A 27,897-nucleotide genomic window follows, 5' to 3' on the forward strand; every position below is an offset into this window, starting at 1 on the left:
CAATCCAATAACCATGCAAGTTTTTAAAAACTACTATACGCATATGATAAGGATTTAATAGATTTTTAATACAGCATATTAATTAATTTTTTCCTTAACTGCCGTCAAAAAAACGCAAAAAAAATGTTACAATATTGAGAGTGCCAAATTGCAAACCACATTCCTGTAATAATGTATAAGTTTTATTCGCACATTTATTGTTAGCGGTTTGGAGGACGCAGGATGACTGACTTGTCGCAATGATTTTTATGTCTAACTTCAAAGTGTTATTCTTGCCTTACTCGTACATGATCACTAGATGGATTCTTCACTATATGGAGGATGTGCTGAGGTATGTGTCCCAAATTAAATTCCAAATGTCGAGGTATAGAGATATATAGAACACCGACTTATTTGTATTATATTATTTGTTAATAAAGAAATGCTAAAAGAGAGAGTGATAAGTATTATTCGTGTACTCCATTTCTCATTGAAGGTGCAGGTCAGAACTTCAAATATTTTTAAGTTTTGGGACGGCTCTCAGGGAGTCAACACTATATTTTTATAAATTCTTATTAGAAATGTCTTTCTAATGAGTTCTCCCGCTTAGGGATGATCTCTACCAAAAAAATGTTGAGGTGGTTTAATTTCCTGGGATTGAGTTGAGGTAAATCCGTAGCAGCAGAAAGCCACTCATTTTCGGATTCCACGCAGGATCAATCGTTAGCTTTTCGCTTATAATGTATTGTGTGGAGCGGATGCCGATTCCCTTGATACATAATTCGAAACGAGATGGCACTGAGATGTAGTTATTTACATAAAATTTAAGAAAGGCACCACTACGAACATAATTTACGCAACCTACGCAATATTGTGGTGTCACCATTTACAGGTGAAAGTAGATAAATTATATTCCTGTACGAAGCTCGAGACAGGCTGCAATATTTTTACAGTTAAAATTAATATTAATGTTAAGTATAGGAAAGTATATGGAAATCGACTTATTGGTAGCCCACACTACTTGTTTATTGTTACTCGAAATAGTGTGATTTACTGATGTACATGGTTTAATCGAACCGAGAAAATCGTCACTCCAACCGTATCGAATGTCTGCAGCGGTAATACGAGTACATTGCACATAAGACAGAAAACGACAGCCAAAAGTAATGAGATAGAGACTTGATAAAACAACTTGCAATATGAATATAAAACTAGATACCACACATTATACACTACTGGTAAATGTGAAACATAAACAAACACAACTGCTCTTAGGATCATATAATTTCCATTACAGGTATGATAGTTATTTCAATACAATATATTTTGCTCTGTTGTTGACTTGCCATTATTTTAATTACACTTACAATTTACTTATTGATTGTCACAGTAGAAATTGTAGATAAATATATAAGATATTTCTTAGCTGTTTATATTGTTTTATATTAAATATTTTGCAGAATATAAGATAAGATATGTATAGATTAAGTAGAATTTGATTACTCTTTGTAACTTCGTAAATTAGTTTTCGGTTCTGAAAATATATAAATGTACATTTCATTTATTACTACGTTGTTATTCCTACAACTATAATTATTATATTATTCACGCCAATTGAATTTGATTACTTATTGTGCCGCTTATTTTTCTACTTTATTTTTGTATTCGCTCTATGTTGGAAACGATTCCTTAAGTTTCCTTCAAAGCTTTCCTCAATGTTAAAAATTGCTTTCCTTTGATAGGTAGAGAAATATTCAATAATATGAAGTTATAAATAGTATTAAACCTGAACACAGAATACAAATGTAAACATCTGTCCGTTTACAACAGTAAGAAGATTATAAAAAATGAATAGTAAAATCAGTCATAGTCATCTGTACATTAGTTCGGAAGTAATAAAGCTATAAAATACGATAGTTACATAACTTAAGAACATTAGTAAATATCTTCAATTTGAAGAAGCTGAATGTGCTTATGTTGGTATGTTTTATAAACGTTTGCACTTAATTACGTTTTACATGTCAATTATATATTTGCAAGGGCAGTTATCTTCCACGTAATATGTACGTTCTTTGGAAGAAATGTCCTGCTACTAGGTATTTTAGGCCTCGTCAACTACATTTTTCAAGGCATTGGCCAACTTTGCAGCCGCTACCTTTGTATTTAACTTGAAATGTACGTCCTGGGAATTTCCAGCAAGCAATGTAAAACGACAAACAACGACAATTCAAGTAACAGATAATAATTGGTATATGGAATATCCCAGAATGGAACTTATTTTAACATATAACCAATGGTATGCTTACAATATCGTAATTCTAAAGGTACATTTATAATAAACAAATTAAAAATAGATTCTTGAGTTAATATAAAAAAAAATTGTAGAAAATTAAAAAAATGTGTATGAAAATCATTTTGATTTTTAGTCACAATGATGATTTCTTTAAAATGTCGAAGTCTAGAAGTCTCTGGCTTAAAATCAACAATAATACGTTTAAAAAGAGGAAACGTACGTACATCGAACATTTTTAAAAAGTTATGATACTGATAACATCATGTTATTGACTTTACAGCGGTCAAATCAAGTATACACATTTCTAGACTAGATTTAATGCAAGTACGGGGAAGATTCTTTTGTATTCAATATAATCATTAGTAATTAATATCACAAGGAAATGCTTTATGACATCCGAGCCCAACAGTAGTGGTCTCATCGCAGTTGACAGTTTAGAGCACATGCAAATTCTCGCAGGACTTGGATTTGCTAATGTCGTTCAGGCAAATTTTCTGCAGTATTTCACGCGCGATATTCAGACTGAGGCTAGTCTTGGAGCCATGCAGCTTATTGTGCTGCTCTTTTTTGCTCCCGGTGGCTTTCTTCTTATCGCGCGTCTCGCGTAGTCGAATTTGCTTCAGGATGCCAACGAGCAGTTCGTCGACGTTGTGCTGAATACCACTTGACGTCTCAATGAATTTACATTCTCGAGAGACGGCAAGGGATTTGCCATCTAAAAATAGAAGAAATTTTTATTAAAATCAACATTAACACTACAAAATTAAATGCTTCTTTCATTAAAGTATATGAAAAGTAGCTAGGGCCCTGTTAAACTTGACTCTTTCAATAACACGCCAATAATTGAATAAAATTGAAATTGAATTTCAACGTCGCGTTCAAGTTGAACTACTGCAAAGTGCGGGGATAATTCCAAACTTCGCAGACTTTCTCGACTTTCATCAGGTGTCAGATGCACCACGCCAATGAGAGCGAGCATAGAATCTTACGTTGGCGGTTTCCCGCACAAAAAGTTTTGCTTAAATTATAAGCAAACATGCTCGCACGATTGGCAAACACCTCGGCAACGCAAATGTTTAAAAATATTTTCAAAGTTTCACACACCAGCGTTGTGGTTGTATTAAAATAAGTATAATAGATCAAAATCTCGACAACGTTTTTTACTGCCAGGAGGGGACATTTACGTCGAATGCCTTTTCCTACTTGGCGTTCGGTTCGATTATATCCACCGAATAAATAAAGTTGAAATTCATTTTCGTTCAATCAGAACGTAATCGATTTGTTGTTTTCTCTCTTCCGGGCGTGTTGGCTCCGATAGAAACGAACGAAATTAGTTTTCAATTTCATACGACGAACAGAATCGGATTACCTGTAACTCAAGTAGTTTTTTTGTAAATACGACAAATGTAAAATAAACAATGTGTTCAGAGAAATTAAACAAGACATAGAAAAGAAATCTGGTTTTGTGAAATCAAAGACATTCCGTTATTACATTTTGAATGAAATGAGTAAGTATTAAAAGGCAATACGTTCTAGCATGCCGCTCTTGCAAACACTTGTTTTCTGGAATCATCAGCGTATCCTTGAACTAGTTGCACTGTAGACCTGGAGGTAGATGTGAAAACAGGTCAATGCTGACACTTTCTCTAAACTTTGTTTTATCCGTTATCGTAAACGTATCTCAAAAACTTGAATAGAAAAATAAACAAAAAGAACAATTTATATTCCATTATGCAAATAAAAGAATAAATATTAACGTATTTCAAAATGAAGCAGACAAACATATATAAATTCAATCATGTTGTAACAAACAAGTTTATTTAAATTTGATTTCCAAACATAATAAGACTCCTTTGTTTTAAAAACATGTAAAAACAAAAAAAAGTTACTATATGCTGATAACATTTCAAATTGTCGCGTATTTTAGCATTTGACCTTGTTAACTGATTATAAAAAAAGCAAAGCGTAATTAAAAATGGATTACAGAAGTGGAAATATGCTGATAATTTGGTACGTACAATAAAAACGTCATTTATGAGCAACTAAACGTACATTACACAATGCTCAACGAATATTTAGCTTAATTTTCACGGGAAATAGCCGAAACAAGATACTCAACGAGCAATCTACCAACGGCAAATCCTCCTCGACTAATATAGTTAATCCTGCGCTCGAACGGATAAAGAACGGAGACGTAATTGCGTAACGTCTTAACCATTCACGCACACGCACACACAGCAAGAGTCTTAGATTAGGACCACACTATTCAATTACTCACCATTGGCGGAGATCATCCTCGAGCGTGCAAGATCGGCCTTGTTTCCCACGACGATCACACTCTTGTCCTGCGTGTATCCTTCACGCCACAAATAATTCAGTGTGTCTTCCGCATGGTGAAAGCTCGGTCGAGCCACTATCGAATACACAACGACGCACGCATGTGGTTCGTAGGTGCTGAGCGAATTTTCTACCTACGCACAGGAAAAAATAAACTTCGATAGAATAATTTTGAAACACAAATTACTTCTACAGAAAAACATTCTTAGTGGAACCCACGATAAGGGGGTGACGTAAGAAATCGTATGATCGGACAAGCACAAACGAGTAAAAACTTGTCTCGATTGGGTGTGTGGCGACTCACAACCAATTAATATGGTGCGATAATTATTGGGACATGCACGATGATTAGTTATTTTTGGATGTTTTTAAATATGTACCAATAAAGCGATAGCCGGCCAACTAGTACAATAGACGTTTACATAAAATGTTTGTTAGAATTGATGTTTGTTGATTGTACTTCAAGACGCACGCATTGAACTTCATTCAAATGTTTTTATCTCAAATCAAAACGAGTTTACTATGTCGACAGCGGACGTCAATTATTGTAATGAGAGCGTCAACAAACTTTTGTTAATTTATCAAAATAAATCTAAACGTCATACATTCAAAAATCATTCTTTTGGAAATTTAGCATAAATAAATGATAAAAATATCTATAATTACCAAATAACTACAAATATATTAGTTACTTAGGTTTTATTATCTCGAATGTTCCAACCAAATTAATATAATTTGATAACATTCTTGCAATAAAACCGATTGGCGCCTTTTTAATCAATCTGTTTCTAAGCGGCTGAAATAACATGAAATGAATATGATTCGACTTTCTAATATTCATGGTGAACAGAATATTCATGCTTTTTTGTAAAATTTCATGCGGTATGCGAGTGATACGTATTATTATCAAATTCCGCAAATTTTATTAAGTGTTAAATGCAGCATATGCTAAAATTAACTTGGTGCAATTTATATCAATTGTTACATCATTTCTTTGTAGTCATATGGACTCCCTGTACACTTGAATTTTGTAGAATTGTGATAATAAAAACCTAACACGAGACTGGCAATAAAAAACATTGATAACAGCAGATTTGCCAATTGCTAGCATAATCACGCATCTTTGCCGCACGATTTTGACTTTTGCAACGACGATTCTGATTACATCAAAACGTGACGCCGAAAGCCAAAAGAAAAATGAAGTCATGAACTTTGTTGCCCGATAAGTTGTTATGCCCGTGAAATCAAAGAATGTAATAATTGCATATTGAGCACTTGATGATATCGAACGTCATGAGATAATTTTGTTGCATTCGGCCGAATCAAACGCTAAAATGGCGTGTGTTTTTGTGTGATAAGTGTGGAAAGAAGTACACACTTTAAAAATGTCACTGATACTTGATTACTTATTAATAATCTGCTAGCAACAGTAGATAATTTGCGCGTTAAATTGCGCTTGCGAAATCGTGTGCAAATTATAAAATACGCGCTGAAAATCGTAAAGCCTTAAAAACTTGGATAAATAAGCGTGGGGCGGCGGCGGAGAGAGGGGGCTAAACAATACAGCGAATGTCGCAGTTCGAAGTGTGCTCCTTCGAGTCGCTTTGCCCTCACGTATAAAAGTGGTTGCCAAGCGATTCTGTTTTTCAGTATACACTTTGGTTTTCGCAACAACAGCAACTCCACAATGTATCTCGCCGCGCTCCTGCTCTCGGTGCCGCTCTCCTTGTGCCTGCTGTACTTGTATTGTGAGCTCAAATACAAGTATTGGCGGAAGCGCAATGTCCCCAGCCCGAAGCCCACGCTGCTCTTCGGCAACATCCTGCGATCGTTGCTGATGAAAATCCATCTCGGCGATTTGTGGACGGAAATTTACAAGTAAGCTTGTATAAAAAAACAGCGGCATAAAAGAAAAAGAACTAATTCTTAATCAATTTTTGCAGGCAATACAAAGATGCCAAATTCGTCGGATGCTACATCTTCACCAAGCCGGCCATCATGATCCGCGACCCTGATCTGATCAAAACGATCCTCACTTCCGACTTTAATCATTTCCTTCAGAACGAGATGGAAATCGATAAGAAGGTCGATCCGATTAGAGGCAGGTGCCCGTTTGCTCAGTACGGCGACGCATGGAAGGATGAACGCAAAAGATTATCCACGAATTATTCTCTTACCAGGGTGAGTGGGGTGTATTAATTGTTCGACATAATGCGGCTAATCGATTAATTCCACTCAAGCCGCGATCTGCTGATCTTCTTGCATTAACGCACTGTTTATTTATGTAGATCCGTGCCAACTACCCGATTATCAAGGCCTCTGGCGAGAATGTGACTAAATACATCGAGAAGCAAAGGCTGGCCGGTCAAACCCTTAACGCCTACGAGTTGGCTATCCGCTACACCATCGATTTGGTTTTACCCTACGGCTTGGGCATTAACGCCAAGGCTTTCGAAAATGATAACGACGAGTTTTTGAAGATTGCCCGCGGCGGAAGAGACTCAAACAGCTACATCTCCGGCCTATCTGGTCTTCTTATTCAAGTCGCATCTACGTTTACTAACGCGTTCAAAATCAAGTAAGCAAACAATCATCCTATACCAACAGGCATATTTTTACACATAACATTTTTGTTGATGTTAGGAAGTACGATGACCATACCATTAATTTCTACTCGACCTTTGTGAGCGATTTGGTGAAATACCGCAAGCAGAATAACATCGTCCGCAACGATTTCTTGACCAGTCTGTGCGAATTCACAAAAACTGATGAAAACTTCCACGATATCGATGTAATGGCTCAGATCGCTGGCTTCTTTGACGATGCTGTCGGCAATACTAGCCTTGTCAAATCGTTCATGCTGCACGAATTGGCCACACACCCACATGTCCAAAATAAGCTCCGTGAAGAAATCCGTGCGGCCAAAAAGGATGGCGAAATCAGTTATGATGAATTGAACAAGATGAAATACTTGGACGCTGTCATCAATGGTAAGTCACTTGTTCGCAATACCATCAAATCAAAGAAATAATTTGATATAATCTTTCAAAATAGAAACCATCAGATTGCACAATCCTGATCCGCAATTGATGAAGCGTTGCACGAAACAATACGAACTGCCTGGCAACTTAATTGTTGAACCTGGTACGACAATCATCATTCCGATCAATGCCATTCACAGAGATGACGCTTACTATGACGAACCTCTGAAATTCAATCCCGAGAGGTGGTTGGACGAGCACGAGCCACGGAATCCTAACGCCTTCCTGCCATTCGGCCTTGGACCAAGGAAATGCATAGGAATGCCTTTGGCACTGATTCAGTTCAAAGTCTACTTGTGCAGCATTCTCGAGAACTATCACCTCGAAGTGGTCGCCAATGAAGCGTGCGACGTGAAACAGATGAAGACTGATCCCAAAGTCCTGTATAGATGTCCACACGCGCCAGTTATTCTTAATGCCATTAAAGTTTAATATGTATCCTATTATAGTTTGTAAGTTGTGTTGTTGCGAAATGTCCCAAAGATTTCTTATTCTAAAGAAACGTCAAACACTGTTTGAGCTGTGAAATAATAAACTTGATAAGATAATATTAAAACAGCAAAACATATTGTTTCATTATTAACTTTCCTATGAATAATATCAATTATTTCTCAACAGCTCACGTCATTGTTTATCTTATTTAGATTACACATGATCAAAACTAGTTATACAGGGAAAATAAAATTTCTCACATTTTGCAAGCGGAAAAAACATTTTGGTATAAATATTCATGCCTGTACTAACTTATTGTGTTAACAGTTAACTAATTAACGTTGTTGAAATTATGATAAAAATCCAGTCGAAAAATGTTGTCAGTGCACTCAACTTTATAATTAATTTTAGTTTATCAAAATGAGCAATGTTAACAACATTTGAAATTGATAACTTTTGAAGGTTAACATTATTATTACACCCTGTATAGATTTTTTTATATTGTTAAGCAATATATCATTTGTTTACTGAAACATATTTACATACGTCCTCACTTTATCAAACATGTTATCGATTTGTTTTTATATTCACTTGTGCATACTACAACGATAGCAAATAATTTCCGACGAACTGAATGAATTTTCTGTGATATATAAATAGTTATGAAAATGCATTCATGCTTTGCATGAAAAAGAATTTAATAGAAAAAATTATGCCAATCGATATAAACGAGTTGGGTTGGTGCCCTGCCTATGACAGGTCGGCGATGGCCGATAGAGTCAATACAATAGCGGTGACGATGGCGACTTTTTATTATGTCGGAATATATGTAAATGCGGCCCTCATTAGTGTCCAGTTTTCCGGCTCCCCATCGACACATTTAGGTTTTTTTAGGGGGATATTTACCGTGCGTCAAGCCTAAATTCCGAAATAGGCTGATTTGTATGAATATTTAATGTTGTTGCTCAGTGAATAAAAATTATTTACCGTAGAATAAGAATTTATGTATATATAATATGGATTTAGCACGTTTCTTTCATTATCACCTCAACATTACTTACACACCCAACTTTCAACCTTTTTATGAGCGAATTAGAACAAACGAAGTGAGTAAAGTGGCTTACAAAAGTATTTATCTGTTTCGGTGACTCTGAAGCCATACACGCAACGAAGTAGAACAGAAAGAAAAAATACTTGAATGTGGAGCAGCGTGAGCGAATTAAGTCCACTTGTGTCGGCGTGTGTTTGCCCGGAAGTCCGCTTTGCGGAAAGGATTCGAGATTGTCGAAAATATAGAACGCCATCGCGGAATTGGATTCGTATTGTCCTCGTTTGCCTGGTTTTTTTCTCGCTCACTCGATTTTTTATGGTCACGGCTGATGCCCGATGAAAGAACCAGCGCTACGTTGGATATAGTCATCACACGAAGGAGGAAATGTAATAAAGTTTTTGCTTTTCGCATGTCCGCACGGGCGCTCATCCGTCCGACGTTAGAAAAATTACGCGTCCCCTGCAAATCCATCAAGTCGGTATTTCTTTTGTATTCAAAGTTCGACTTCGTTCGACACGAAAATAATAAATGATTTTCTATCTGTCGAAGCACCTAACCGGATTGTTTTCTAGCCGCAACATTTATATCCTACCTTTGCACATTTGGAAAACATAAAAATATAATTCAATTCAATTTGATTGAGTGCTTATTGGGAAGTTTGGAAACAATTGTTGTAAATAAAGTTACACAAATGGCACATGAAATCCTCCAATGATCAATTGATTTTGTCTCAATTTGTATCTACTTACTTTCAAGTTGTTTGCAAAAATTGAGACTGTTTCTTTCTCATCTATATTACCTATATATACGCGAGTATGGTTCGCATAAAATACATTTAACTGAGAATAAAATGTCAATCAAACTTGTACTTACAGACATTTCTGCCGATGGATGATCGATGAATATCATCTCGGATTCTTCGCCGTCAAGCAATATGGAAACGGTACGCTCGCCAAACTCATCATCTACGCACAGAAACAAACAAGTAATGGATCATTCGCATCTGCTTTATATCAAATTTGCACTGACTGGGTACAGGACGTTCCCAATAAAAATAATTAAATATATGTAGTATTGTAGTGAGTTATAAGGTTGAATCAATTCAGTTCGGAACATCTTGTACACAGTGTACATTTGGAGTCAACGCAACGAACAAGAGAATCCAATTTTACCTAAACTGGCATCGTACGTATTCATATATTCGGATGTCATAAACTGAGACACGAGCGCGGTTTTGCCGACGCCTGAGTCGCCCAGCATCACAACGCGATATTTAGGAACTTCGAATTCTTCAGGGGAGCCCAGCGGCGTGGAGTCGACGGTGTGATAGCCGGAGCCACAGCAGGAGCCTTCAAACGGAGATCTCTCACCTGAGACATTACTTGCCCTGAAAGAAAATGAAATAAAATGTAAAAAACGGCACAGAGACAAATATTTGACTAAAATTCATACGCCTACAGAAAATTCGTTTTATGTGTATTTATAGATAATAACTTTAAAAACTTGCAAAGCAATTTCAGCGTGTTTCAAGTACTCTTGCGCCTTTTCACATCGCAGCTGGATTTGAAACAATTCCGTATACAAACGTTCTTTGCCATGCCATATAATCCGTAACTAATTAAAAGTTCAGTACATTCGTTGCAGTAATTACTTTTGCCAAGTCAAATCTTGAATCGCAGCTGGAACGTTGGACGTCGAAATTGATGAGAGAACGCGTTATAATTAATCCGGAGAAGGCAAATAAAAACGCACAAATCCTTTCTATCCCAGCGTGCGAATCGCGTGCATCTTTTTGCGAATAATTATTCGTTTTATTGTTCATTTTGTTTTATTACTTTTCACGTCCGTTTAATGCGCATAAAGCAGCCGTAATGCCTTTTGCGCATAAATAATAAAAGTTTTATAAAATTGTTTTGAATATTCAATTGAAAAAGTTTATTGTGGAAGAAATCCTGGCGGACGCATGTGTATCTGCCACTGGTGCGCATATAAATCAATAAAACCGAATCGCCGGATGGCAAAATCAACAAAGCAAAGAATTGGAAAGAAGTAGCAACCAGGCACAGTTATGGAGCAACCCTCGAAACACTCACGCAAAGTAAACAACACACAATGGAGAAAGCCATAGGAAATCAAATAAACTACGCAGCCGAGACCAGAGCTGGCAACGTGAAAGAACACAAGTTATTGCTATTATTGCACATTTGCCCATCGTAGAGACGGGAATCCTAATCGATTCATTGATATTTGTCCGTTTGTTGAACGATTGATCGTAAATATGTGATTTGGAGAATCGATATTGTATTCACCTACAAATTACACAATGTACAAAATTCACTTATACTCCCCGGTAATTCGCTTGTACTTTCAATAAAACTACTAAAAAAAATATATGAATCAAAATATTCAAAATCAAATATATGATACATTATTCTCCTTTTGCATCCGACTGCGCACACCATCATCAGTTGGAATCGTATATAATAATTTCAAACTCCATCATTCAACTTTATTCTAATCTCCCACGAGGCACGCCGCAAAGAGTATTTCAAGGGATACTTCAATGTTGAGCCGCGCATCTAAATGGTGGGTTGGCAAAATAAAAAGCAAAAGAGCGTCAACTGTTGCCAGAGTGTCTGCTGTCTGCTTTTTGCACAACGCACGCATCACGCAGCAGGGCTAGGTCCCAGGCGAAACGCGAGCCTTTTCGGTAGAGCTGTCAGCGCAAAAGGAAAAACACTCGATTGCGATAACGACGAAAATGTGAAGCGGAAACGAGCAGCCAGAAAAACAGGACGTAATATAAGTATGCAGGTCTGCATCAAGGCACACAAACGGGTGCAGTTTGGCCGGAAAATGAACCATTGAAAGCACAGATACGACACATTGAATAGATAAACGTATATTACCACGGTATATAAACTACAAACTTTTGTTATCATGGCATCAATAACTAGATAACGCATCCAAAATAACATGATACATCATTTGCTTATTAATATTTATAAAACATGTATAATACTTGTTATACTTTATTTGCAACTAATTTATTAATTCTGACAAACGTAATAAATGCAAATGTTTGTTTTTTTATTTGTGAAGTACGCAAAAACCACTGAACCAGTTTGGATAAATTTTAGTTTTAAGATATTTTTGACAAACAAAAAGTAGATTTTTTGTCACAAAAATTGCCACAATAAAATAATAATGTATTAAAAATATGTAGTATGCGGCTAGGGGTTAGTTTTAAGTGTCATCATGATTAAAATACTTATAAATTATATTTTGAGAATCCCAATCTGCGAATTCAACGCTATCACACAGCATGAGAGTAAGTACCTATATAACTCAATGCACACTCGCTGACGCCTACCGATTAACTTGGTGATTGCATACAATCTCACACGAACACGAATGGATCCATTTAACTTCATGTTAACTCATTGACAACTAGCACCTTCGCCACAATGCAAATAAGTGCATCTTAGCATCTCCGTTCAAGATCTATGACTAAGATTGATCCTTCCTATAAAGTTGAATGCTTTATTTAACTCCCTTTAAGTTAAGCTGTGTATAAATCGCTGAAACGTCGATTTATTTTTATTTAATTATTATTCTCATCAAAACCCAAAAGTTTTAATAATTGTTAAACATGTAAATTTATTATGCATTAATATTGCTTCAACAATGAAACAATAATTGATTTATTTTGTTGTTGTAAATTTTACCGTAAAATCAAAATTTTCTTCATTAAATATTAAAATTTAGTTATACTTATATGTACATTGTTTTAATTAACCTATCCGCATGAATATTTATTGGATATTAACTCGATAAAATTCTAGTTTGACCTGAAATGTTTTATACTTGTTTTATAGACTACTTTTAATACACATATTATGACCACATATTATTTCATAGCTGTGTATAACGCGACGATATGGCTAAAAACATTGTGTGACTTAAAATATTCCACTCACGTGCTAAATACTTCGGCATCTTTTACACCGATTCGAAACGAGTACAGCATACTAAAAGCACCAGACGCAACAACGGTGAATTCACGTCGCGACGCTCAAAAGCTTTTCGCGTATTTACGACGTTTGGGTTTAGCGGTTTACGCATTCGTAAGTGCAATTCAAATGTTCCGATCGACCAAAACCGGACTATAAAACTTGCTTCGTCGAAAAAGCATTGTACCGACGCGCTTTACCAAATAGCATGAAAATGCTAAACGGCGTTCGTGCTTTAATATGAAATTAACATTTACGTACAAGAAAGGTTTCACGTTTAGGCAGGTACCTACGTTTTAAATTTAACAAATCACAAAGCATTCAAAAGCGTAATACAAAACAGTACTAAATGTTTTTTGTTTAATGGTTCAAACATTGTAAAGCTCGGCGCTTTTTTCGAATTCCCTGATCCCAGAGGATATTTGAAAGAGCAAACGTTAACAATACCCATCGGCCATGAACCAACGTTTTTCACAGCTATTCAATTTTTGACCTATTGAAACCGAAACTAAATTGAACGCTAAAAACAAAAAAAATTAGTATTTAAATCCTTCTTCCAATTATTTTCCAAACATAACTACAAATGATTCTATTGCATAAAAATGCTTATATATAAATTATTATACTATATTCGCATCAATTAATAAATGTTCTAATGGTTTGATTTATATTTATTTTATTAGCACGCCTTTTATTTACGAGACATTGTTGTATACGACCTGGAAAATATTCATTTTCTTGAAAGCTTTTCTTAGTGCCGACGAGGGTACTTAAATAGCATGCAGTGACTGCAAGCTCCGTCAAGTGTGAAAGTTGCCGATGAACGTTTGCAGTCACTTTCTTCGACGAAAATTATTTTATACAGTAAAATACCACATTTCGATCAATAAAGTAAATTACCTTACGTAATAACACAATCGATCAGAAAAAAAAAAACAATTTGTCACAGAAAATGTTAAGATAACAATCTCAATTAACTCAATTTAACAAAGTGTTATAATACTATACTTTATCCACACTATAGTATTGATTTTTGATTAAATTTCAAAGTAAACTGAACGTAAAATCGATCCATCTCAAAAATTTTCGCATCGTCGATATACAACTAAAGTTGAAGAGATAACGGTCATCAATCAAAAAGAGGCCGACGTATCAATTACAATGAACAGTCAGTCGGCGAGTGCTGGACAAACGTTGAAGGTACGCGCATTAGATCCGGTAGATTGCCATCGGAATTGTAACTAAGGTGAACTTGTGCACGATGGATTTACATAAAATCTATAATGTACGCTATTGTGCCGAACGGGGTGGATGGAACGATATGTAATGCCAATGCACGAACAGGAACACCACATGGAGCGTAATGGGATAAGCACTTAATACATACCACATACGAATACAAAATGGACGAACAAGCTATGCATTTTAGTCGCTACATCTCGAAAATAAACATTATATGTATCGCAAATCATATTCCAATATTATTTGCCATTTACGAACACATACAAAGTTTAAAACTTTACATATTTAGGTTAGATATATTTTTAACATGAGTAAATTGCATTAAATAAAAATACATTAAATTCTAATCAAAAACTAATCAACTAGCAAACTCCGAGTGTAAATAAATGATTTATGAGAAAACGTAAGCATAATTAACTGGATTTTAGTTTTAACTAAAAATAATATTTTCAAATTTTATATTTCATGCTTAAACGGCTTAGGCAAATTGTGGTCCACCTGAAAAATTACACGAATTACACTTTTTGTACCACAATTTATGCCGTCGCAGAAAAAAAACGCGCACGACGTTACAAAAACTCGTTAAGAATATAATCTATTTTGTAAAAGTATGCATTAATATGCAGTAGGTAGATTAAGATTGTGCGGTAGTCAATTTCTTTTTGCATTCAAGTGGTGGGCTAATCTGTATCGAGTGTAAACATTTTCAGCGCGCAAATAGACGCCCGACGCCAGACTGGAAATAGTGGTTGAGGGAGTAGATGAAAAAAAAACTTCATTACGCTGCCAGACGCGAGATTCCACGGACTTCAGGTTAATGCGCAAACATTATTCGTTGCGTGGAGTGAGCAGTAGTCTGGTGGACGCATACCGAACAGCTTATCCATCGAATTGCAAATTCATTTTAATTGCCATAATTCGAATATGAATCGAAAGGCAAATATTCAATTTTATGCTCTAAAAAGTTAAACAATGCAGTATGCAGTTTAGTTCAAGTATTTTTTATCTCTTGATAAATAATGAAATTTATCAAATAAAAAAAAACAATAGGAGAGGTAGTGATTGATAGTAAATTTATTTCTGAAAAAAACACAATATTCTGTTTTCTATTAAAACTAGCCTGAACTTGATACAGATTAATGGGTATAACAACGCTTAAAAAATATAATTGAATTATAACGACTTAACAAAACTAATTAAGAACGAATAAAAATGAGATATGAAATAAAATTAATTTCGAGGAAACAGTGAATCAATATTGACGTAAATTTTAAATTTCCGACAAACTTTTAATCGCCCGTTCGTATCGGTCGTACTAAAATTAATTTTATTTACTTGAATTCTTGATAGGTATTTCAAAGAAACGCGAATACTTTAGTGGAGTGTCTAGTCGAGTGCAATCAAAACCCAATTAAACATCAAAGCAGCCGCATTCCACAAAGATAATTGAATTAATTTTCAATTTTTCTCTAGTGGTGTGATGTGCACAACTGTTTTTGTTGTTGCTGCAGCTGGTAATGTAATTGAGATAACGATAAATTGCGTCTTATCTCACATGTATACATGAACGAGTGTTTTAAATCGGCTGTTAGAGATAGAAGTTTGATAACAACGAGGTGTAATATAGAAACTTACAGAACTTGTGGTAACCTCTTACGGTAGAAATATAAAATAAAAATGTAAATATTGAATTGAAAAGTATAATACTTATATCAAAAGAAACAGACAAGAAATTGTTTATAATATAATAATATAATTTCAAATTAATATTATAAATGTAACAGGAAACTTGCTGGTTTATTTGAAACATTTGTAAAGATTTGTAAAGAACATTTGTCATGGTCTTGACCGTCCGTGTTTAAAGTACCACTTTTTATGTCTAAAAACCGTGGAAAAAAATACCACTTTAAAGGTGGAAGTAGAAAAATATATTTTTGACCAAGGAAAAACAACTAGACTACATCGAAAAATATAACTTAATAAAAGTAAAATAAAGAATAAAAATGAATAAGACTATTTTATTATAGTTAGTATAAATAATGCCAATTCAGATTTTGAATCTTATTGTGCCGACTCACATAATACGTAAGCCCAAGAAATAAGAAAGTAATTACTTCCGCTACTTCTTATTAAAATCTACGTGGATAAAGTCGCGGACAAAAGCTCAACGTACTTTACTGTTGAATTTTATCAATTTGGTCTATAAACATAACTTTTATATCTTTTGGCTAAGTTTATAATCAATTTTATAAACTTGGCAGACTCATACAATATTTACGTTCGAAAATTCCCCAAACGCAAGTAGTAAATTTAAACAAACTTTATATTTCCGATAAAATATTGAAAAAATCAAACTTCTACAAAACTCCCAGATAAAATAAATAAATTTATTCTATGTTCCTACTACTCGTGTTCGAATGTGAAGCAATTTGTCAGCAAGTTAAATGCACTTTGTATGACTAACAACCCTATTAAACACTTCACGTCTACCCGTCTACACATTCATAGATGTGTCCTTTTTTTTATATCATGAAGTGTACTTCGCACTTTTATTATTTCACACCCGAGCTCCGCTTTATACGAACACAGCGTATTTGTCCAGGGTTGGCACAGTATTTATTCAAGTAAAATTTCGAAGAAAATGTTTCGGATTTTATGGCTAAACCAACTCTGTATTCACAGCATTCGCAGCAAATCGTCCTCAATAATCACCCACTTAGCACGCTATTCAATTTCATGTATCTGTGTATCTGAACGCGTTCGTTTCACTTCATTTAAGCTGCGACTTCGTGTGTCGTTCGTTTGGTTGGTTATTGGTTTCCCATAAGCTGCACTTTATGTCGCAGCTAAATGAAATCAATTAAGTGGTAATGAAAATGTGCCGTAGGTCAAAGCACATTATTGAAAGTAAAAAGAAAAAACAGGACTAAAGCCTACGAATCTACTATTTAAATTTTAAATAAATTTACCATATTCATGTAGCGTTTATTTTATAAACATTTAAAGCATTTCAAACTTAACGTCATAAATATATTCACGTCGGTATATGTTGTAATCGGCCTTTAGAATTCATAAAAAGCAAACATTGTGAATACAAATCCGTTGTAAGACTCTTATTGTACTGTTGTAACATTACGCTCCTTACGATTTCTCAGTTCTCATTATATCACTTGGTGCGCATCGCAGCCAGTAAACATAGAAAGGAATACAGAAGAAAATTTCCACCACGCACTCCACGCGTTCTTTATTTTATTAACTTGGAAATAATGACTTCTGAAAGTGGAGCGTAGGTACTACTCAAGTTGTGCGCGTGTTTTTATTTTATTCCGCTGAGCGTGGAAACAATTTGAGTTCTTTGTCGTTTTGCCGTCACACTGAAATAATATCAACGAGGACAAAGCACCGGGGCGAGGGCTATGCAAATTATATTCAGTAAATTCAGTGCGGCCGCATATTGTATAAGGAAGATAAATTTAATGCGAAATAATTGAAAGAATTCAAACAATTTTCGTATCGGCAGTGGTTTAATTAAAATGATTCTGCTATCGTCACCACAAAGAAGCACGGAGAATATTGGCGAAGAGTGGCAAAGAGAAGGACACGAACCGATATGCAAATTCGAATCCTTTCAGCCGCACGTAATGAAATGTCTTTTGGTAAGCGGCTGATAGAGCCGATAGAGGAAATGTGCTCTCCGTTTCGAGAGGTCTTCGCAATTTTCTTAAGTAGAGTTTTTTTTAGATTTTCGTTGAAGAATGATCGCCTTAATATAAAAGCAAATGTATTGAAAATTATTTACACAAGTATTATTTTTATGATTCACGTTTTATTCATGGTAAGGTTAAATATGTATCTACCACTACCAATTTTGTTTTGTGAATAATTTAAAAATAATATTAATGAAAAGTACGCTAGACGTTGGAAACATGTTTTTTTTTATATTTTGATCTAAAGATATTTTTGATCAAAGAAAATAAATAAAATAAATTTATTGTTTCAAAAGTATAGTTAGAAGAGTGTTAAATTAAAAGATAAAAATTAATATGGAACTTCAATCATAGGTATAGTCATGTAATTCGAAACAAAATAGCTTTAATATGCATTTAGCACTTATCTTTCTTCAAATTAAATTGATAATCTAATTAACGCATTCGGCACAGAATAGGTGCAGACAATGAGAAACTAATTAGTTAGGCTACATACGTGAATAAATCTACTAACAAATTACTTTTGCGAATTTGTTGCATATAAGGGCTTCTTAGTGCCATATATACCGTTATATTTAAGTACGTAAGTAGTTTATGCACAACTGTGCGCTTACTGATTCTATCATACAATTGACGAAACATACTATTGTCCTCTAGACGTGCCTCCAAATATCTATGGGTATTCATTAATGAAAATGCACAATTGGCAACATAAACTTCTTTGCAGCGAACGTATGTGCTTCTTAAAGCTATCTATCCTCAAATGGTAGCAGTATATAAATAAAATGCATAATGGGCAAAATTTTAAAGATCAAAACTTTTCTTGGCTGGCATTAACATGCTACATATTTATATACATTTGCATAAATACAATTCTCAATTCTCAAAGTGAATTGCATGAAATTTAGTTTATCTTTCACAACACTGCATACCATAAACATAGAAACTTACCTGCTTGTAGTAGAATTAACACTCGTATTCGATTTCGACCGTCGATTAATAATCGAATCTCCACAGTTGACGACTCCACCCTTATTCGTTATGCTGAACGTCCGCAATCGGTATAAGTCATCACTAAATCTGGGATTGTATGCTTTCTCCGGCAACGAGCATACTCTTGGTCTGATATGATCTGGAACTAAGCATAGAAGATTGAAATTAATAAATATAGCAATTCATATTCCGGAATTACCCTTCGAGTTTGCTTACGCAAACTTCTAATCAATTCCATCATTAATTAACTCATCAATGTATGCATGACTTCCTGTTTAATTTGCCGTGCAAATTGTTTAATCCGGCATGAAGTATTAGCGCTGGTTGCAGACGTGGGTGGACGAAATGAAAATGGATGACCGAATAATTGTTCAATTAGGCATAGTATGCGAATGCCCTGATTGAATTTATGCATTGTAAATATTTTTCAGCGTTTCGCACACAGTTCTACCTATATTAACATATTCCTGTGTGCAGAAAATTTTAATAACAAAATGCCGCAACTGATTAATACGAAAAAATTGTATTTTTGCTGAAATAACGTTGCATTTCTCAATTATATTGTTCCGCTCGGAATGAAAAGCATCGCAAATTGTTTGACATTCATCTCCGGGCCCAAGTTTGATGCGTTTGATCTTCTCCGACGGATGTTGATTGTGTTGTTGTCCGTGATAACAAAATACATAAACAAACAAACGTAAAAAAATGATGAAATTGCGCATTCGTGCGCATTGAACAACTTGCTAACATTTTAATAAAGATTTTTTTCTGAACAACAGAAATATAGGTAGGTAAGTACATGTATATGTAACCTATATAATCTAATATCGACGCCTACGTCGAAACAAAAGAACCGTTACAGCCACTAGAAGTGTAAATTAATCTGCGTCACTTCGAACTTGAAAACCATTTACTGTGAGGAGCGTAATGGGCTTAGAAGAATTCTTGTTACCAGCCCACCAGTCGCGTTTTATTGACGCACGTGGCTTTTCACGGAAGGTTCTCTCCGAAAAATCACAACGCCATTGTCCTTTATAACAAAAGGTGAAAATTGCCTTTATATAGAATTCCGTCTTATTTTTCACCGCAATGTGTAATTATTATTTTTTTTGCTAAAATATTGTTAGCCGCTTTCGTTAATGCGTCACGTTTAACCAGACGTCGGGCTGGGGGTGGGGAAGGTGTGTTTTTATTACGTGCATATACGATGTCACAACTAACGAGCAATTAACAGACATTAAAACAACGGTTAAACACAAGCTCGGGCCAACGCGATGACAGCTTGCTGCGCTGCACACACCGTGCAATAAGCTTTATCATACCGAGCCCTTTAATTTGCCGCGTTTTAAATTTCATGCAAACATTAATAATTGGTAGGTATATAATCATGCGTATGTGTGTGCATAATTACGGGAACGTAGTTAGGAACTGCCCGTCCGTTAGAAAATTAAAAATAACAACTGTAACTGGTTTCATATTTTATCCCTAGTATAATTATTGTACCACATCTATATGTAGAAAACAAAATCGGTATTGTTCTGCTAAAGAATAACTGGACCAATTCTCAGGACCTTTTTGGTTGCTTTATCTCCATTCCTTGCTGAATTAAGAATTTTAAAAATCTTGAGGAAAAATTATGCAAGGAAAAGATTTTCTTAATCCAATTATCGACAATAGCGTGTGCTTCATCCATCTTAATAACATTAATTTACATGTTTTAAATTTTTAATATTTGTTTCATTTTAATATCAAAATCGTGTTAAATTTAGTTGATAATTAATTTAAAACATCATTTATTGATGAGATAATACAAAGTTTTTAAGGGGTACTATTTTATGTAGATAATAATCTGATTATTTGTAAAATTTTGAAGAGTAGTTATAAAATCAAGCCTAACTGTATTATTATTAAGGTAAAACGCGTTAAATGTAAAGTATTTGCAGCATTTTAGCATCATATGGTCGAAAATGTTATAAACTGACTGGCGCTTGATATCATTAATGGAACTTTATCGCACTTAATCCCCATATTATTTAGATGCATACGCGCAAAGTTTTATGATGTTTATTATTAATATCAAGCTTATGCGCGCTTGGGAACCATGTGGGATATTGTGATAAACTTAATTTACTATTAAACTAATAAAGCGTTAAGAGCGCGCACCGAAGCGACACAAGCACCATTAAAAAAACACAAATTTTTGCTTTCATTGGAAAGTAATTATGAATAATTTGGCATATAAGATGAACATTTTTCAAATACTGTGCATAAAATATTTTCCGAACAATTTCAGATGAAAAATTCAAGATACCTAATTCAAAGACAAGAAAATAAAAATGCTAATGATGCACTCGAATGCATTGTGATTGAAATTATTTAACTATAACTATGACTGAAACTACATACCAACTTTTATCTAATATTTTACGTTAGAAAATTATAATATTACGACAAAAAGTCGCCTACTAGCTCTTCCTTGGTTCAAAAGTATCTTTATACCAAAAGTATTTCAGTATAAGCGTCACCCATTTACATTTGCATTTATAATATTACACACATACTAGGTGTGATATAATTAAATTTTATAAATACGATAGAATGATTCCATTAGCCAAAAACTAAATAAAGCAAACGTACGTCATCAAATCAAGCAGGTACCTACGTCAACCGTTTGCTTACACAAGCTAACTTACCACCACAGTTATTTTAAGCAAAAACACGCGTACGTTTTTATTTCCTGTTCCTTATGTAATGAGATTTCCCATGCAAATGACTACCAAAGTATTTACGTAGCCGTAGCCGTAACGAGTACAAGGAAGACTTCTTGCGTGTTCTCAGCCTGGCGTGCAAACTCGTAATAAAACGGTATTCTTTATCGCAAAGAAAAAAAAAACAAGTTTCTAGTCGTGTGTCGCATGTCGACCATTTTGGCACAAAGCGTCTGCCAAGATATCACGACACATCGGCGTGGAAACATTTGCATATCAGCGCAGACTCCTACAAGTGGTCATACATTACACAGCGCAGTGAAAATACCTTAATAACACATAATGTAGGTATTAATCATCAAAGAATTCGTGTGACACACTTGGCGCAACTGGCGAAAACGACCGAAAATCTCATTACACTCTAAAAACGACTTTTTGATGTGTTTCTCCTGATAAAAATGACGAATAAGGTATTTTAATAAAAACCTACGTAAGCCTGCTGACTCATGCATTCGGTAAAATGAGCGCACGTATCATGCTATCGTATTGAAAGAAGGGCCTTTGCTAAAAGAGCAATGGTACATGCGCGGAGGCGCACAAAAGAATGCCTTGTATTATGTAATTTCCTTTTTGCGGTTAGATTGGAGTGGATGCGCCGGGCTGCTGTGGCCTCTACCGCCACTTCATGAGTGTACTTTGAAACTTTACCTTTCGTTCGTTTGCGTACAACCTAGATATCAGCTGTGCCTTCGAGACTAAAACTGCTTTTAGATGAAGAAATTTAAGAATAAAAAAGTAAAAATCTGCTCTTTTTGCGTAACCAACAAAGGTTTTATGTACATTGGTTTAAGCTTTAATTAAAATTAATTAAAACGCAGTCATAAATGTATTTAGCGTATTATTTCTAAAAAGTAAGCACACAAAATATAAAAATAAAAATCGTTTTACATTAGTATTAAAAAAAAAGTCAATAATTCCAAAAATTTTGAATTTTTATTAGGCACAGCGATTGCAGCGTTCTTCGCCAGATTCACACTAAAACAATCCAAGACAACAATTTGTGGAGTTAGGGATTGTCCGAGCCCGATAATTAGACTGCCACGTTCGGGAAGTTGTCCGTCAGTTAACAACTTGGTGACAAATGAAGATCGCAATATTCAACTAATCTAATTGGCATTTGGTATGTCGCGTGTGACGACGCATCCACAAATTTATATATAAAGAATTAATTAGATAAACATTTTTCATTGGATTAATTGTGCATCAAAACTATTCTTTAATCCACTGAAATACACACAAAAAAATTCATCAAAATCGGTTCAGCAGTTTAGGAGGTGTTCATTCACATGCCCACTCATCGAATAATTGTATATACAAAGATATAAAATACAATGGGTGTTTGTTTGATTGTGTATTCACTATGCCTGCCTAAACCATTCATCCAAATGCTATAAAACTTTGGAATATTAAAAGGATTATTTTAGTGTGGTTGTCGCCACCACTGCCGCCTACATTGCTGCCCAAAATGCATAAAAAAATATAATTTGCAAGCGATGCTAGGGTGGCTGTGTATGACGTCGCGGCTAAGATTGACAACGATTTACGTTTTCAAAGCGGAAAAACATCATTTACAAAATAATGTTAAATTATTTAATACTAATTATATTACAAGCGTGGTCGTATTGTAAACGGAAAGTTTTTTTCTGAATTTTTTATTAAGTAAGTAACGTTTATCATTTCCCGTATTTTATACCTTATCATGGCAAGGAGCAGGTTCCGCCCCATTATCTATGTGAATAAAGAAAGTACTTTACTCACAGTCTTGGCCGTCCGTGTGTAAAGTGTCACTTTTTGTATCGAAAAACCGTGGAAAAACTTGTGCTTTAAAGGTAGAAGTAGAAAAAATATACATATATGTAACATATACGTGCAATATTTATAGTGACATGATTTTATACTATACGTGTTTTATACGTATATGATTTTATATGACTTACGTCTCAAACCGGCATAGATTAATAGTAATTAATAAAAAAATTAAATCTTTATTAAGTTTAAAAAAATGATTGGTGTTTAGTGCACCAGTGTTTAAAAACGTGCTTTTAAATAGTTATCAAATAATACATTTAATTAAATGTCCAGTAGAAAGTCATGCGCTAAATGTTTGAAGTTTTGAAGCTTTGAATTCACGCAAACAAAATAGAACAACACATTTCACTCCCTTTCCCACGCGGTCGACCGCAGATATCCATTTATTCGAAAACGCAGCGAAAGTTATATAAGTATATGCGAAGGAAACAACGTTACACGCCGTAAATCATTGCTAAGTGCGGAACGTATTTCAGCATGGCGCAGCGCCGAGCGTAAAAGTTTAGGGTCTCTTCGAAGCTTTACAACAATTCCCTTCATCAGCCAACGCGTTTCTGACAAACACCACATGCTCCAAAATTTACACAATTTATATATTTATATTTTATATAAATATCTGTAAATTAAAAATTTTAATTAAAAGTTATTAGGTAAATAAATTCAGTATACATATATCTAAGTGATGTTATGGTAATATTTACGAAAAAACACAAAAATATTAATTTTTTAGTTAGTCTGGCATAAAATCAATATTTCTATCTGTAAATATAACAAAAAAAAAACTTGGAGTGGCGCTTTCAAGGCGCGCCTGCTTTCATCGACTTTGCAATCAGAACGATTCAATGCGAAATATCAACTATTCATTTAGTTTCGTTTGAAATTGAATTCAACAAGTAAGATGAAAGCTTTCCAATGAATTTAATTACGAAAATTGATCAATTCCAAATAAAGTTTATGCAAATTTTGATTGCGTAAAATATCCGCCTCTTTGTGGTGTAAACTATTCAATGTACAATTAATTGGGATACTCTTAGGGCACGTGATGAGTTGAGCACAAAGCAGAATTGGAATTGAGGATCTGTTACGTGGACAGATAATCGAAACACGTGTCATAAACGTGCATCCCAATCACATTCTGCAGGTATTACTACGGGGACAATTATTGATCATCTCACGTTGACAGATTTAATAACACACAAATAGTTAATTTACATTTTCGGGGAAAATAAAAGTCGAAATAATTTTGTGTGGAAATTTATAACGTACTAAACGCAAACCCGTTTGATATTAGCATATCAAAGGTCTACATTTCGCTAAAGAAATATTTTAGAAGAGCCATTAGATATTCTCATCCCTTTTCCGTTTTCAAGGCGCGCAACGCGCAACAGGTTTCTTCAGCGCACATAAAATAAGTAACTGCAGTGAACTCAAAATTTCCGCTGTATATACCTACACGCACACACGATCCATTAGATTACTTTACGGCCCCCACACGACCCACATTTTCCAGCGTATCCTCTTAAACCGGGCGCCGAAATGAAATTTCCTCCCAAAAAGCCGGGAAGATTCGCCCGATAGATAGGTAGTTAAAATAGAGACGTCCGGCCGGACCCAAACACACACGCGTTTCATATTTACCCACACACGTACCGCCTAAATAAATGATTAACGCTTTCCTACCACCGCCAGAGGCAGAATTTCATGCGTGTGCGCTGGCGTCATTTATTATTTGTGCCACGTTGTAAGTTGTAACCACCGAGTAAAGTAAAAAACACACATTTGAAGGTATTATTAAATTAACCACTGAAATGTGGTTCGAGACAAACCCATTTAGTGAATTGTGTAAATAGAAAACTTCTCATTGTATTCAACTCGCATCATTAATCATTAATCACGTTTTGACAAATAAATAATTCGATGTTTCATTGCGTCGCATTTCCATTAGCAAACAAATAACAAGCGAGTTTGCGAGTTGCAGAATTACAACACGTGCTGTAATTTGAATCGGAACTACTAACTAATTAAACAACTTGTAGTGATAACCTATGTAGATCCAAGATGACAACTTCGGTAGATGTAATATTATAAACAAAATGTTTTCTTATTGTTATTGTTTGAAGATAAAATATGAATCGCAATAATCAAATGCAAATACCTCTCTATACGGATTGGAATGTTCAGTGCGCACTAATTAATTTGTACGCATTAGTTAGTCTGTAAAGCCCAACGCACAAACGTTTCACGTACGTGAATTGCCTCCGCACAATACGCAGATAATATTCGAGTGAATCCGTGCTTGTATCGTTGATATCGCATTAATCACGAGCATATCCTTTGTAAACGACGCCCGTCTGTTATGTTACTCCATTCCGGTGCGAGACACGGCGATTCCGAATGGGATTTTGTTAGTAAGCCTGATAAGTACGACATTCTTAATGCTATTATCGACGTACGCGCTGGCTTTTCAAACGGGTTCGTTCTCTGTTGTATTAAACGTTGAATTGTTTTATTTTCGAAACTTAATTTGTCTCCGAAATTCGTATTTTGAATGCTTAAGACCAGCAAAAGTAAAACAATACAATTTGGTGATATTTTGGTCTTTCTAAGCGATTCAAAAAGGTTTATTGCATTTCTTATAAATTTTAAGGTTTTTAAATTTACTTACCTGGTAATTCCAAAAAGTTTGAAGTCCTTCTTTGACGTCCACGCGCAGTATTTTGAAAGTTCAAAGGTCCGATGTCTTCGTTGGATACATTGGACATGTTGGAGGCGACAGAATCGCGTGAACCGCGCCGCGACGCCAAGTAGGCCAAACCGCTCTTTACCGATCCCTTGCGTCGCGGCGAGCTGGGCCGACTTAACGATGTCATCGTGGTGTTGGCGGCCTCGTCGGTTAGGTCGGTGAGGTCGCTGGTGGACTTCCTGCATATCTCGAAGGACTTGTGCGCTTTCTTGCTCTTCTTGTTGTACTCGTTGATGGATTTGCTCGAGGAGTAGCGCTCGTCATATCCCGGATTCGTGCGGATGTTACATTTGGGCTTAGTTGGTTTACTGTTGCCGCTGGTGATGCTGTTGCTACCGCCGGCTGTGACTGTGCTGCCACTGGTACTGATGTTCTCTTTCAGCATCGGGTGCCTGGCGTTGCGACGTTCCGAATTGTATCTGTACCCAACGCACGTGGGAAAATCTACCGAACTGCTCGGCTGTGAATCCGAGTCGATTGAATTGCATACTTTATATTCAATATCTTGGTAATCGCCATTCGGGTGCTTTTTCGTCGATGCGTATTCCAGACTAGATTTTGTCGAGTTGGATGAATCCGTTTTGGTTGATTGGTACTGCTGGCGTGTGTGGAATGCTTTGCTCGATGCTGGGCTCGACGCGTTGCTGAGCTTCGCCTTGGGCGGTGATTGCAGATTGAAATTGAAATAATTCCCACTCGACGCGGATGAAGTATGCGGTGGTGAACCAGCTGGTGAGTCTCCGGACTCATAGTGTATGTTACGCGGTGAACGCGGTGATTTCGGTGTGAGTATTGGCGACTTTTGTGCGACAAAATCAAAAACGCAATGATCGGACGATGTCGAATGATGTGACAATTGTCCACTGGGTGATTTTTGCCCGAAGCCAGTCGAAACGTGACGATCGCTTTGCGCCGACGGCGAGCGTGACTTTTGCGAAGATGATTGTGCCATGTAAGCCGCCGGCGACCGCGGCGAACGCGGATAACAATTCGGTGAAGTTGGCGATTTTTTATAGTAACTGTGCGCTTGTTCTGGCGGATCAACAGTACATTGGTAATTAATTGTAGGACTCTTTGGCGGCAACGGACTTGGCAACGATGAATATGATGCGTTCGCCGCTGAAGTTGTATATCGGCGCGAACGCAACGATCCGTTTCGCGAGAAACTTCCCGTTGACTTGTTGACTTTCATGGCTTCTAACAGCAACAACAACAAGCGCACAATCAATTTGCGATAGTTTAGTTAATTATACGCGCGATAAAGATAAGCCACAAATAAATGTCTATGATAAATTATCGTAAGTGAAGAACTCACCGGTCGATGCGCACCGTAACGCACTCCACGGCAACTGGCACACCAATGATTATCCTTCGGTCGGCTCGGTCGGCGGCAGAAAGCGAGGAAAACACGAGGGCGAATCGCGAGCGCGCGCCCGTGCGCCCCGCTGTACCGCGCGCAACGATCTTTTCACGCAACACCATGCGCAAC

The 27,897-nt window shown here is 35.7% G+C and overlaps 2 protein-coding genes and 1 long non-coding RNA gene across 4 annotated transcripts; 2 read left to right on the top strand and 1 right to left on the bottom strand.

Moving 5' to 3' along the window:
* Positions 1–1,245: 1,245 nt before the first annotated feature.
* Positions 1,246–27,797, bottom strand: LOC135798069 (dentin sialophosphoprotein-like). 2 transcript variants are annotated; one of them, XM_065310753.1, is made up of 7 exons: positions 27,724–27,797; positions 26,331–27,605; positions 19,047–19,233; positions 10,306–10,520; positions 10,007–10,098; positions 4,551–4,743; positions 1,246–2,987 (listed from the first exon to the last, which is right to left on the bottom strand). In XM_065310753.1, the coding sequence occupies exons 2-7, from the start codon at positions 27,598–27,600 to the stop codon at positions 2,707–2,709; spliced, it is 2,238 nt and encodes a 745-aa protein (XP_065166825.1). In that variant the 5' UTR covers positions 27,601–27,605; positions 27,724–27,797; the 3' UTR covers positions 1,246–2,706. The 2 variants fall into 2 exon arrangements, with proteins under 2 accessions (XP_065166825.1, XP_065166826.1); XM_065310754.1 differs by having other exon boundaries at positions 26,331–27,747.
* LOC135798071 (uncharacterized) lies at positions 3,786–4,744 on the top strand. Its single transcript, XR_010549656.1, has 2 exons — positions 3,786–4,282; positions 4,352–4,744. It is a non-coding gene; the product is annotated as an uncharacterized lncRNA (long non-coding RNA).
* On the top strand, positions 6,245–8,214 carry LOC135798070 (cytochrome P450 6j1-like). Its single transcript, XM_065310756.1, has 5 exons — positions 6,245–6,487; positions 6,553–6,790; positions 6,898–7,187; positions 7,253–7,599; positions 7,664–8,214. Exons 1-5 carry the CDS (start codon positions 6,297–6,299, stop codon positions 8,080–8,082), a joined length of 1,485 nt encoding a protein of 494 aa, XP_065166828.1. The 5' UTR covers positions 6,245–6,296; the 3' UTR covers positions 8,083–8,214.
* Positions 27,798–27,897: the final 100 nt, after the last annotated feature.

Source organism: Atheta coriaria, unplaced genomic scaffold (genome assembly GCF_025399875.1).
Source record: "Atheta coriaria isolate IRGN ID8LTWV9N9 unplaced genomic scaffold, Caltech_Dcor_3.1 hic_scaffold_9_pilon, whole genome shotgun sequence".
NCBI lineage: Eukaryota > Metazoa > Arthropoda > Insecta > Coleoptera > Staphylinidae > Dalotia > Dalotia coriaria.